Source organism: Ranitomeya imitator, chromosome 7, assembly GCF_032444005.1.
Source record: "Ranitomeya imitator isolate aRanImi1 chromosome 7, aRanImi1.pri, whole genome shotgun sequence".
NCBI classification, from domain to species: Eukaryota; Metazoa; Chordata; class Amphibia; order Anura; family Dendrobatidae; genus Ranitomeya; species Ranitomeya imitator.
The window spans coordinates 177,852,075-177,866,560 of record NC_091288.1 but is presented as its reverse complement, the minus strand read 5'-3'; the positions used below and the strand labels follow the sequence as shown (position 1 = coordinate 177,866,560).

Sequence of the window (14,486 nt, the reverse complement as noted above, 5' to 3'; positions counted from 1 at the left end):
TTCTCCCCGTCCTAATCCCCTAAACGGCGCCGTCTGGTGCATGCAGTGGCAGCTATCGGATCACCTCTGCAGTCTGCATTATGAATACCGTACCTTAGCAGAGCACCACATGAAGACCCCCCACAGGCCGCCCCGGAGCACGAGCAGATCATTAACTCAAAACTGAAAATGAAGATTACACAACAACCACAAGACGGATTTCATCACCAGGTTATCACTGTAATCAGTATAATGGCGCCGACCTGACACTGTGTGTAGGTTACACAGCACAACCCTGCTGACAGGTTCCCTTTAACAGTATGCAGTAGGCTCCCGTGCTCCCTCCAGTGGTGGCTGGTATTTTTTTTGCACACCAGGAGGTGATGGGTCCAAGTTAGCCAAGCCCCACAACACTTCATTCAGTATGGTTAGAGTGAGCACATTTTTTTTACATTTTTACTTTATCAGCAATAGGTTTCAAAAAATAAAAAGATAGATCAGCTTTGATATATTTTTCTCGATTTATGCTCGGCAATATGTGTATGGTATTTATGGCCTGAATCATCCAAACTTTTTTTCTTTGCATATTGGCCCAATAGGATTTACATACATGTACAGCCGAGTCAGTCTAACATGTTCAAACAGACAAGCGAAGCCACAGACGGGCCCAAAAGCCACAGATGGGCCCAAAAGCCACAGATGGGCCCAAAAGCCACAGATGGGGCCCAAAAGCCACAGACGGGGCCCAAAAGCCACAGACGGGGCCCAAAAGCCACAGACGGGGCCCAAAAGCCACAGATGGGCCCAAAAGCCACAGATGGGCCCAAAAGCCACAGATGGGGCCCAAAAGCCACAGACGGGCCCAAAAGCCACAGACGGGGCCCAAAAGCCACAGATGGGCCCAAAAGCCACAGACGGGGCCCAAAAGCCACAGATGGGCCCAAAAGCCACAGACGGGGCCCAAAAGCCACAGACGGGGCCCAAAAGCCACAGATGGGCCCAAAAGCCACAGATGGGCCCAAAAGCCACAGATGGGCCCAAAAGCCACAGACGGGGCCCAAAAGCCACAGACGGGCCCAAAAGCCACAGACGGGGCCCAAAAGCCACAGATGGGCCCAAAAGCCACAGACGGGGCCCAAAAGCCACAGATGGGCCCAAAAGCCACAGATGGGCCCAAAAGCCACAGATGGGCCCAAAAGCCACAGACGGGGCCCAAAAGCCACAGACGGGCCCAAAAGCCACAGACGGGCCCAAAAGCCACAGACGGGGCCCAAAAGCCACAGATGGGCCCAAAAGCCACAGACGGGGCCCAAAAGCCACATATGGGCCCAAAAGCCACAGAAGGGCCCAAAAGCCACAGACGGGGCCCAAAAGCCACAGATGGGCCCAAAAGCCACAGACGGGGCCCAAAAGCCACAGAAGGGCCCAAAAGCCACAGACGGGGCCCAAAAGCCACAGACGGGGCCCAAAAGCCACAGATGGGCCCAAAAGCCACAGATGGGCCCAAAAGCCACAGACGGGGCCCAAAAGCCACAGATGGGCCCAAAAGCCACAGATGGGCCCAAAAGCCACAGACGGGGCCCAAAAGCCACAGACGGGCCCAAAAGCCACAGACGGGCCCAAAAGCCACAGACGGGGCCCAAAAGCCACAGACGGGCCCAAAAGCCACAGACGGGCGATCCGGTGGCTGAGCCGAGTTTTTGTAGCAGAACAGATTAATGCACTGAGCATTTGTTGGTGGATTTAGCTCATAAATCTCCCGCAGATCCCCCTACTGAGAGATTAAAAGTCCAGTCTAAACCTACAAGCAGAAGGTCCATTATGGCAGACGACCCCCTCCACACTTACCACACTGTAATCCCCACTTGGCAGTGATAAGAAAGTAAAGGATCCGTCTTCTTTAGATGTGGCGTGACACAGGTAGGAAACAGATTCATCTTTTCCCTGGAAGCCGTCAACTGGAGACAGGTTACAGCCCAAAATATCCTGGAAGCACATATCAATGTACAGTCACACGAGAAAGAGGAGAAGGCAAGAAAAGCCCCGGGACACCCTCCCTGTGGCAGCCCAAGGGTCAGGGGACAAAATGGTAAATGTGGAGGAATATGGCCTGGAGCCCCACTTTTGCACCCCTCTTTCTCTAGTCAGCGGTTAGTTCCATCCCCAACGTGTTGTCACAAAATGTTGGCAGCACTTCTTAGATTACCTGATGTATGCTGCGCCTGTGTGGTCTGACAGATCCCCTTTAACGAGCCTTGCCACATGACTTAGGATAAAAGCCAAATCGGATTTTATCCTAAGTGATACGGCAAGGCTCATTAAAGGGTCGAAATTGACTTGCAGGATTGCTACTCCCAATAGGTGGCAGTAGAGTACTTGTCCAGAAATACATGCATGGCTTAGAAGCCTCCTCACATTGGCATGCCAGGCTTGGCGTGTTACTCTCCACAAGGAGAAACATTACCCCTTGGATCCTGATGTGGTGGGGTGTGATCTATGCTCAATTTGCAACCAAAGGGCAAGATTGACTGAACAGGGATAGATTAACCCCTCGCAGCCGCACCCATGTCACATGCTAAGAAGTGTGTATGAGGCAATGTGCAAAACCCTCCGAATAACCATCACTTTGACTTTACCTCCCGGCTGATGGATGATGAGAACAACAGAAACATGACGCCTTTCATTGGCTCGCCGTCACTACGAACAGAACCGGACACATCGTAGCCAGCCACGAGAAGGGGGCTTGCTGTTTGGGCATTGGAATTTTTTACGTGTACCATGGTCACTGCCTGAAATATAGACATTAAAGGCTAAAATAAATAATCTTACATTTATGTGATTGAGGCTTCTGCGCCTTTTCTGTCTAAAACCCAATACAAGATAAAACCGCAACCGGATACCGGACCTAACCATGATCATGGCAGCACATACCTCCTTCAGGGTCCAAGTGGGGTGAGACGCAATAATCTCATAGTCACCTGGAAGCACTTTATTGAAGAAAAACCTAAATGATAAAAAAAGGCCAAATTAGATGTTAGCAGTATATCTGACGTGGTTATTTCTAACATAATATACCCATACAACTATAATATAACATGGGGGCAGCTCATCCCGCTGCTGGACTGGCATGGAAGCAGATTAAATGATATGACGACACTTTATGCGACTTACTTCCCACCGGTCTGAGTCATCGTCGTCTGCAAGTTCCCTACACTCCCCGCTCTTCTCATCGCCACCTGAACTCCAGCTGGGCCCAAATTCTGATTCCTGCTGAGAACCTGCAAGTATAATTTTAAATTTTAATGTGCAATTTACGAAAAAAAAAAAAAAAAAAAAAAAACAGGGCTCAAATCATCAGGCCCTCGGCGGCAACTCTCGGCAGCGGCGGCAACTCTCGGCAGCGGCGGCAACTCTCGGCAGCGGCGGCAACTCTCGGCAGCGGCGGCAACTCTCGGCAGCGGCGGCAACTCTCGGCAGCGGCGGCAACTCTCGGCAGCGGCGGCAACTCTCGGCAGCGGCGGCAACTCTCGGCAGCGGCGGCAACTCTCGGCAGCGGCGGCAACTCTCGGCAGCGGCGGCAACTCTCGGCAGCGGCGGCAACTCTCGGCAGCGGCGGCAACTCTCGGCAGCGTGGCCATTATGACTGTACATTTACTTTAACTGGTTAAATTGTGATGACAGCTTCTCATTAATAGTGCTGGACTATTTCCTGCTGGACCCTGTTCTTGGAATTGGAAGGGGGCAGTAGGGCAGGTTGTCTGGACCCCCAGTGATCAGTGAGGAATCCCCTTTTAATACAAACACACGATATTATAGTGAAGCACGACATTTTTCATACCTTGCCATTGACTGAGAATCCAGTAAAGACAAAATTGACATCCTCCCCTTTGGTGCAGATATCGGTCACCCCGTCCACATGCAGGGGAACACTGGTTGGCTCTGCAGATAAAGAAGACGACTCTTCACTCCCACAATAAATCTGCAGTGTCAGGATCTATAGACAGAACGCTATTCACAGTCTGTGATCTCAGATCCGCACAAAAGGGTCGGCCACCTTCCGGGACCGTTTTTTACTTAAATGCATGGATTCTGAGCTCCAAATCATTTCAAGAAATTGAGTTTAAATTAAAATGTGGCCGTATTTCAGCTTTGTTGTGCTCAGTGGTCATAAATCAGCCGAAGGGAGCCCTGATAAGCGTTACAAGCCATCTGAATGAGCTCGCCGGTGGATCCTCCGTTAGCTCATTCTGCAGCCAGCAATAGGCAGCGCAACATAAGAGTCTATGGAAGGCAAACTGCTACATTTTTAATTAAACCCAATTGCAAAAACATTTTTTAACCCTAAATACATAGATGCAAGTTTAGTGTCTAGTAGAAAACATTCTGGTTTTATTACAATTCTAGTACTGGAAATCTCTGAGCCGAGCGAGCGCTCTTCTAAATCCTTTTTGGACTCTATACATGGTGGGTGCCTCTAATGGAAGCATCTGGAGCCGGGTCTGGGTGTCATTTAACCCCATAGGCCAGGTTACATGGCATCCAGGCCCTAAATATACTCATGAGGCTGCAAGTTCTGAAGCATGAAACCAGAGGTCCATATAGAGAGCGTGAAATTCACCAGTCTGAACCCGGCCTTAGAAGCAGCAGTCAGCCATCGGCCAACCCGTAGCCCTGTCTGTGCCACAGAATACCTCCAATTAGAAATTTAGCATAGTCCTTCAGATTTGCCATGTCACTTACCTCATGTAGGGCTTTGCAGTAGCTGAAGTATCCATGGTTACGAACACTCATCTAGTGAGAGTTGGCTCCATAACCATGGATACCTAAGGTGCTGCAATATCCTACATAAGGTAAGCGACATAGTGAATCAGAAGAACTATACTACATTTGTAAATGGAGGTATTTGCTAATAATATAATTACTACACATTGGAATAGAACATAGGAGATTGGAATACCCCTTTAATTCAGGGACACACACCGATCAGACAATTACCATCTTTCCTGGGTGCATTTCTCATAGTGTTTAAGTCTGGTATTAAAGGGGCCGTCCAGTGAAAACAAGTTATCACCTATCCAGTTACTGATCGGTGGGGTCCGACCACTGAGGCCTGCATCGATCGTCAGAACAGGGCGCTTCTGTCCATGTTAGAATGCATTTACTCATTCTCTACGGAGCTGCAGAGCGCTGCGCTCAGCTTTTTCCCAACATCCCAGTAGAGACTGGATGAAGCGGCGGTCAGCCATCCGACCTTGCGCTCTATATTGTAAAGGGAATAAAAGTGCCCCGTCGGGGATGACAAGTCTCCATTCTGTATCGATGTGGTGCCCACTGGTCGGACCCCAACTGATCAGTAAGTTATCACCCACCTTGTGAAATTGGTGATAAGAAGGAATGTCTGGTGAAAATTAAACGTCCTTACAGATGTTGTCCTTGGCAGGATTTGAACCCAGGACCCCAGCGTTGCAATGCTGCAGTACTAACCACTGAGCCAGCATAGATTTGCCCGGCCTCCCTCAATTCACATGTATTGAGCGAGGACGCGCATGTCTGACGGGCACATGACCACATGCATGGAAACCACACACTTGCCCGCACCCGGTGAATTCTGACAGCGCTGTAAGGTTACCAGACTCGAGCCCCAAGACTGGACAACTCCTTTAAGGAATTGTTAGTTGAGCGTTTTTTTATAATATATATGCCCAAACTGGGCTTGTTACAGCAGCAATGCATAAAACCCAGGAATAACAGAAGAACACGGACCTCCTCCATTCATTATATAGAGAATGGAACATTTTATAAAAAGCAGATGCTGCCCAGAAAGCATTTATAACATATCTGGGATTAACGCCACATGAAAGGATTACACGTGGAGCGTTTCTGGCCTCGGGGGATTCACTGATTACATCTAACTAATGCAAATAGGAGAAATAGGAGCATAAACATGTGCAGGACCCCGGGGACGAGAACACGGTGATTACAGCAACTTACCAAAACTCCACCCCAGGGGAGGCTCAATCCTGAGAACAAAATCCCCCTGCAGGATCAGGAAAAGACAGAGATCATCATTATTGTATGGCAGGAAACAAGGACATGATGGCATCACATATACACAGGGCACAGGAGGCGGCACAGCCAGTTATACCGGTTACACATGGATGCCAACACATTTGGCTTTTATTGTAATCTCTGCACCAGCTCTGCTGGAAAAAAAAAAAAAAAAAAAAAAGATTATGAAAAAAAATGTTTTATTAAGCAATGAATGACCTCAAATTGATGAAAATGGAGCTGCGGCCATTTGTCAGGAGTAGTATGTGACGTCCACCAGTTCCACCCAGTGCAGGGATAGTAGGCAGATATGACGGGCATTAATAACTTAGGAGAGGCTCGGACCCTAGATGTCACGTTACAGGGGGTTTATGGCGTCACCGAACCTCGGTCAGACATTATAGAGGATTGCCATCACCACCGACTGCAGCAAAGAGGATACATTGCTATAAAGGGATCTAATAGGGGACGTATGCCCCTATATCGCTGGGAGACATAACAAAGAAATCTTATTTCAGGGATCATTTGCTTACTTCAAAATTAAAAGGGATTGCTCTATGCCCTACTTAAAGGGGCTGTCCACTAATTTTAGATTGACGGCCTATCCTTAGGTAATCAGTATTAGACAAGTAGGAGCGCGACACATCCACCCCTACTTGATTGAATACGAGTTGATCTGCAGTACCCCGCCGCGGCCACAACAGCGCAGAGCGGAAGAGAAAGAGCTGATCTGTTGATGAGAGGTGAAACGGAGCCACAGAATCGCCAGCTGAGCAGGGAAAGCTCATCCCCATACAGATCAGGTACAAAGTGCCGATAAGTTGTTGGCCCCATATATAAAAGCCCTAGAAAACCCCTTATATCTTAAAGCTATGCACAGCGCTGGGAACTCACCTTGTCATAAAGAGGAATCATGAAGTAGCCGTTATTAGGAGCGCAGTCTGTCTGGTATTTGAGGGTACCTTGCTTGGTATATAACTTTATCTGGAAGAGAAGAAATGGCAAATGAAGACTCAAAAAATAAATACAAAAAATTATCAGATATAATGATACATATATGCTAGCCACCTTAGGGAGAGACCCAAGTTGGGCTAAATGTAGCGGGACGAAAGAGACCGAAAAGCCCTCAATGGTAATCTCTGCATGTGTTGCGGTTGTCGAGCAGCCACAAGACATGCAGGCACGGCGACTTGAGCATTTTTTTTTGAGCACGCCGAAAATACGCGATTAGGACACGAGCATGCTCAGATAACACCTTATCCGAGCATGCTCACTCGTCACTAACTGTTACAGAAAAACCACATAGGTGTGTAGACATATTAGATGGCAGATATCCTTACTAGTTATTGAGCGGTTGTAACAATATCCAAAGTAAATGAGGGTAGGGGCGTACAGTATATAACAGCCAAAAATCAGAGAGCATGAGGCCTGGGGGCGGCAGCACCGTATCAGCAAGAGCCGCGCACTCACCGCATGTGCAGCAAAGGCCGATCGCTACATGTGACCCCACTGAAGGAAAAATCAATAATGTTGTTGTTGTCTTCGTTTGTAGCATTCAACTGATATAAACAGCGTGTCATGTGCCATTGGGTGACATATTAAAGGGATTTTCCGGTTTTGAGATACATTTTTGCAGTCACTAATTTTTTTTTTTTTTTTTACAGTATTGAAGGACAGACTTTTGTCCTCAGTCTGATGGAGGCTGCAGGATGTATGTAGCGTTTCCAAAGAAACAAAAGCAATTAAAAACCATGGGGGAGGGAAGGGGGGGTAAAAAAAAAAGGTGCCACAAAAAACACTGGGAGAAGCTAGTAAAATAGAAAAATGCTGGGGAAACGACCAAGAAAATGGTAAAAGAAAGACACTTCAGGTTTACAAAACATCAGAGAAAAGCAGAGTTCCCTGGACAAGATGTGGTGGGCGCAGAACCAAAAAACCCTCGCTGGTGGGCACAAAACCAAAAACCCCTCGCTGGTGGGCACAGTACCCAGAATCCATACTAGTGAGCACAGAATCCATACTGGTGGGCACAGAGCCCCTCGCTGGTGGGCACAGTACCCAGAATCCATACTAGTGAGCACAGAATCCATACTGGTGGCCACAGAATCCATACTGGTGGCCACAGAACCCAGAACCCCTCGCTGCTGGGCACAGAGCCCAGAGCCCTCCGCCGGTGGGCACAGAGCCCCTCGCTGCTGGGCACAGAACCCAGAACCCCTCGCTGCTGGGCACAGAACCCCTCGCTGCTGGGCACAGAACCCAGAACCCCTCGTTGGTGGGCACAGAACCCCTCGCTGTTGGTCAAAAAAAAAAAAAAACCCCTGCTGGTGGGCACAGAACCCCTCGCTAGTGGGCACAGTACCCAGAATCCATACTAGTGGACACAGAATCCATACTGGTGGGCACAGAACCCCTCGCTGGTGGGCACAGTACTCAGAATCCATACTGGTGGGTACAGAACCCAGAACCCCTCGCTGGTGGGCACAGAACCCCTCGCTGGTGGGCACAGAACCCAGAACCCCTCGCTGGTGGGCACAGAACCCAGAACCCCTCGCTGGTGGGCACAGAACCCCTCACTGGTGGACACAGTACCCAGAATCCATACTAGTGGACACAGAATCCATACTGGTGGGCACAGTACCCAGAATCCATACTGGTGGGTACAGAACCCAGAACCCCTCGCTGGTGGACACAGAACCCAGAACCCCTCGCTGGTGGGCACAGAACCCATAGCCCCTCGCTGGTGGGCACAGAACCCCTCGCTGGTGGGCAAAAAAACAAAAACCCCTTGCTGGTGGGCACAGAACCCCTCGCTAGTGGGCACAGTACCCAGAATCCATACTAGTGGACACAGAATCCATACTGGTGGGCACAGAACCCCTCGCTGGTGGGCACAGAACCCAGAACCCCTCGCTGGTGGGCACAGAACCCCTCGCTAGTGGACACAGTACCCAGAATCCATACTAGTGGACACAGAATCCATACTGGTGGGCACAGTACCCAGAATCCATACTGGTGGGTACAGAACCCAGAACCCCTCGCTGGTGGACACAGAACCCAGAACCCCTCGCTGGTGGGCACAGAACCCATAGCCCCTCGCTGGTGGGCACAGAACCCCTCGCTGGTGGGCAAAAAAACACCACCCCTTGCTGGTGGGCACAGAACCCCTCGCTAGTGGGCACAGTACCCAGAATCCATACTAGTGGACACAGAATCCATACTGGTGGGCACAGAACCCCTCGCTGGTGGTGAGCACAGAACCCCTCGGTGGTGGTGAGCACAGAACCCCTCGGTGGTGGGCACAGTACCCAGAATCCATACTGGTGAGCACAGAACCCCTCGCTGGTGGTGAGCACAGAACCCCTCGGTGGTGGTGAGCACAGAACCCCTCGGTGGTGGGCACAGTACCCAGAATCCATACTGGTGGGCACAGAACCCCTCGCTGGTGGGCACAGTACCCAGAATCCATACTGGTGAGCACAGAACCCCTCGCTGGTGGTGAGCACAGAACCCCTCGGTGGTGGGCACAGTACCCAGAATCCATACTGGTGGGCACAGAACTCCTCGCTGGTGGGCACAGTACCCAGAACCCCTCGCTGGTGGTGAGCACAGAACCCCTCGCTGGTGGTGAGCACAGAACCCCTCGCTGGTGGTGAGCACAGAACCCCTAGCTGGTGGGCACAGTACCCAGAATCCATACTGGTGAGCACAGAACCCCTCGCTGGTGGTGAGCATAGAACCCCTCGCTGGTGGTGAGCACAGAACCCCTCGCTGGTGGTGAGCACAGAACCCCTCGCTGGTGGTGAGCACAGAACCCAGAATCCATACTGGTGAGCACAGAACCCCTCGCTGGTGGTGGGCACAGAACCCCTCGCTGGTGGGCACAGTACCCAGAATCCATACTGGTGAGCACAGAACCCCTCGCTGGTGAGCACAGAACCCCTCGGTGGTGGGCACAGTATCCAGAATCCATACTGGTGGGCACAGAACCCCTCGCTGGTGGGCACAGTACCCAGAATCCATACTGGTGAGCACAGAACCCCTCGCTGGTGGTGAGCACAGAACCCCTCGCTGGTGGTGAGCACAGAACCCAGAATCCATACTGGTGAGCACAGAACCCCTCGCTGGTGGTGAGCACAGAACCCCTCGCTGGTGGTGGGCACAGAACCCCTCGCTGGTGGTGGGCACAGAACCTCTCGCTGGTGGTGGGCACAGAACCCAGAATCCATACTGGTGAGCACAGAACCCCTCGCTGGTGGTGGGCACAGAACTGCTTGCTGGTGGGCACAGTACCCAGAATCCATACTGGTGAGCACAGAACCCCTCGCTGGTGGTGAGCACAGAACCCCTCGGTGGTGGTGAGCACAGAACCCCTCGGTGGTGGGCACAGTACCCAGAATCCATACTGGTGGGCACAGAACCCCTCGCTGGTGGGCACAGTACCCAGAATCCATACTGGTGAGCACAGAACCCCTCGCTGGTGGTGAGCACAGAACCCCTCGGTGGTGGGCACAGTACCCAGAATCCATACTGGTGGGCACAGAACTCCTCGCTGGTGGGCACAGTACCCAGAACCCCTCGCTGGTGGTGAGCACAGAACCCCTCGCTGGTGGTGAGCACAGAACCCCTCGCTGGTGGTGAGCACAGAACCCCTAGCTGGTGGGCACAGTACCCAGAATCCATACTGGTGAGCACAGAACCCCTCGCTGGTGGTGAGCATAGAACCCCTCGCTGGTGGTGAGCACAGAACCCCTCGCTGGTGGTGAGCACAGAACCCCTCGCTGGTGGTGAGCACAGAACCCAGAATCCATACTGGTGAGCACAGAACCCCTCGCTGGTGGTGGGCACAGAACCCCTCGCTGGTGGGCACAGTACCCAGAATCCATACTGGTGAGCACAGAACCCCTCGCTGGTGAGCACAGAACCCCTCGGTGGTGGGCACAGTATCCAGAATCCATACTGGTGGGCACAGAACCCCTCGCTGGTGGGCACAGTACCCAGAATCCATACTGGTGAGCACAGAACCCCTCGCTGGTGGTGAGCACAGAACCCCTCGCTGGTGGTGAGCACAGAACCCAGAATCCATACTGGTGAGCACAGAACCCCTCGCTGGTGGTGAGCACAGAACCCCTCGCTGGTGGTGGGCACAGAACCCCTCGCTGGTGGTGGGCACAGAACCTCTCGCTGGTGGTGGGCACAGAACCCAGAATCCATACTGGTGAGCACAGAACCCCTCGCTGGTGGTGGGCACAGAACTGCTTGCTGGTGGGCACAGTACCCAGAATCCATACTGGTGAGCACAGAACCCCTCGCTGGTGGTGAGCACAGAACCCCTCGGTGGTGGGCACAGTACCCAGAATCCATACTGGTGGGCACAGAGCCCCTCGCTAGTGGGCACAGTACCCAGAATCCATACTGGTGGGCACATAACCCCTCGCTGGTGGGCACAGTACCCAGAATCCATACTGGTGGGCACAGAACTCCTCGCTGGTGGGCACAGTACCCAGAATCCATACTGGTGGGCACAGAGCCCCTCGCTGGTGGGCACAGTACCCAGAATCCATACTGGTGGGCACAGAACCCAGAATCCATACTGGTGGGCACAGAGCCCCTCGCTGGTGGGCACAGTACCCAGAGTCCATACTGGTGGGCACAGAACTCCTCGCTGGTGGGCACAGTACCCAGAATCCATACTGGTGGGCACAGAACCCAGAATCCATACTGGTGGGCACAGAGCCCCTCGCTGGTGGGCACAGTACCCAGAGTCCATACTGGTGGGCACAGAACTCCTCGCTGGTGGGCACAGTACCCAGAATCCATACTGGTGGGCACAGAACCCCTCGCTGGTGGGCACAGTACCCAGAATCCATACTGGTGGGCACAGAACTCCTCGCTGGTGGGCACAGTACCCAGAATCCATACTGGTGGGCACAGAGCCCCTCGCTGGTGGGCACAGTACCCAGAATCCATACTGGTGGGCACAGAGCCCCTCGCTGGTGGGCACAGTACCCAGAATCCATACTAGTGGACACAGAATCCATACTGTTGGGCACAGAACCCCTCGCTGGTGGGCACAGTACCCAGAATCCATACTGGTGGGCACAGAGCCCCTCGCTGGTGGGCACAGACCTCTACTGAACCTGCAGGCAGGGGGCTGACGAGAGAGCACAACCCCTCGGAGGGAGCAGAGGTCACAGGGAGGAGGCAGGGAATGAATGGAGGCTGCGGCCTGCCCCACGCCACCAGTGACAGCTCACCCCGGGGGCTGTCACCCCACACTGCCGGCGGCGCCTCACACCCACCTCGATCAGCGAATAGTTGATGTCCACGTCGGATTTGACGAAGCCCCCGCACCCCACCACGATGTCCTCCGCTCCGCAGCGCAGGCACAAGGCGCAGAGCAGCGCCCACAGCGCCCAGCCCTGCCCGGTCCCGTCCATGCCCCCGTCGGTTGGTTCCCCTCTCCCGGGCCCGCACAGCACGTTGCTGGATACGAGTTGCCTGCTTTTTGCTGACACAGTCGAGAGCTGTCAGCTGCGGGCCGTCCGGGCTCCTCCGCGCATGCGCTACTCGCTCTCTGTCATCCGGCTTTGGTTGTTACTATAGTCACAAGTCTATAGAGAATAGATGCAGTGCTGTGCTGCCATCTGTCGGCGCGGAGGAGTGACTGCGTGTGCTCAGTTAACTGTTGTTCGGCATCGCTGATGCAGTGTAGGAGACCGAGTGGGAGTGGTGGTGCGCATGCGCGACCTCCCCGGCTGCAGTCAGATGGGATGGTGCAGGTTTCCCAGTTGGCATAAGCAGTAGGTTTCTTGTGCAAAATACTTTGTAGAACCTCCTTTTGTGGCAATTGCAGTTGCAAGCTGCTTTGGATAAGTCTCAATGAGCTTTTGCCATCTGGCCACTGGGATTTTTGTCCATTCCTCAAGGCAAACTCAAATCAAGAGCGCTGGATGAGAGGCCTACATCTCCGTGAGCACCTCGTCATAAATCCTATTCCAGTCCCTGCTGAGTAAGATTTTGACTAGCGGCAGTTATCACGTCCCCACCCAGCTCCGTCCATTTTGTCGAAAACGGGGTGAAAACTTCAAAAGTTGCAGAATTTTAGTGTAGCCAAAATTATATAATTTTCTTGTACCTTTTTACAGCAGAATATTGGAATAAAAGCTTTGATCAATCAGGCCCACAGTCTTTACACAGACTGAACAGTGGAGGGGGTATCTGACGATTAACTGCTTTACCAGTATATTCTGCTGTATCTGTGTCTAGAAGACACAGCTGAAGTTGGGACATGCTCTTAGCCTCCCAGGACAGCACCCCGAATTTGGGACCGTCCCACTAAATTAGGGACAATTGACCGGCATGGTGTTGATAGGCTGCGTCAATGAAGTCACCTCTACATCACACGTCACCACTGCAGCCAATCACTGGGCTCAGAGTCTTGTGCCAGTTACATCAGCATAGTTTCTGAGCCAAGTGACTACCTGCATCAATGATGTGCTGTAGCTTTTCAACAAAGACTGGAACAGCGGCGAGGAGGCAGCACTGGACCCGGGGAAGGTGAGTAACAGCTATGATTGCTATTTTATAAGTCTGCAACTTATTTTTGGCCTTAAAAAGTTGGATACCAGAACACCCCTTTAAGGTGCCCTAGGTATAATCTTGGGAAATCACTCTGGCCACTCTAGGTGTTAGGAATACTATGAGGATTTATTAATTCTTTGAGTGAAACTGATGTTTTGGGTTCAACAATTTTATGACTGAAAAATGTGATTCGTGAAACACAACTAACTTTTTCAAAACGTAATGTTTGTAAATGCAAACATAAACTAATGTGACATGACAATAGAACACAGCCTATGGGAAAAAAGGCAACGTCTGATCGACAGAACACATCCTATAATTAAAAAGCCAACATCTGATTGACAGAACACCGCCAATAAGTAAAAAGCCAACATCTGATCGACAGAACACAGCCTATAAGTAAAAAGTCAACATCTGATCGACAGAACACAGCCTATAAGTAAAGAGCCAACATCTGATCGACAGAACACAGCCTATAAGTAAAAAGCCAACATCTGATGGACAGAACACAGCCTATAAGTAAAAAGCCAACATCTGATCGACAAAACACAACCTATAAGTAAAAAGTCAACATCTGATCGACAGAACACAGCCTATAAGTAAAAAGCCAACATCTGATCGACAGAACACAGCCTATAAGTAAAGAGCCAACATCTGATGGACAGAACACAGCCTATAAGTAAAAAGCCAACATCTGATCGACAGAACACAACCTATAAGTAAAAAGCCAACATCTGATCGACAGAACACAACCTATAAGTAAAAAGCCAACATCTGATCGACAGAACACCGCCTATAAGTAAAAAGTCAACATCTGATCGACAGAACACTGCCTATAAGTAAAGAGCCAACATCTGATCGACAGAACACAGCCT

The 14,486-nt window shown here is 51.4% G+C and overlaps 1 protein-coding gene across 1 annotated transcript in view; it reads right to left on the bottom strand.

Annotated features, from left to right (window-relative positions):
- LOC138645074 (BOS complex subunit NOMO1-like) overlaps positions 1–12,613 on the bottom strand; it is an 81,288-nt gene extending 68,675 nt beyond the window's left edge. Inside the window, exons 1-8 of the mRNA XM_069734115.1 lie at positions 12,330–12,613; positions 6,922–7,011; positions 5,971–6,016; positions 3,818–3,918; positions 3,151–3,257; positions 2,911–2,983; positions 2,616–2,768; positions 1,828–1,965 (exon numbers count right to left, since the gene is read on the bottom strand). Of these exons, the coding sequence (XP_069590216.1) occupies positions 1,828–1,965; positions 2,616–2,768; positions 2,911–2,983; positions 3,151–3,257; positions 3,818–3,918; positions 5,971–6,016; positions 6,922–7,011; positions 12,330–12,467 (846 nt within the window). The 5' untranslated portion in view covers positions 12,468–12,613. The remainder of the gene's footprint in view (positions 1–1,827; positions 1,966–2,615; positions 2,769–2,910; positions 2,984–3,150; positions 3,258–3,817; positions 3,919–5,970; positions 6,017–6,921; positions 7,012–12,329) is intronic.
- Between the last annotated feature and the right edge of the window lie 1,873 nt (positions 12,614–14,486).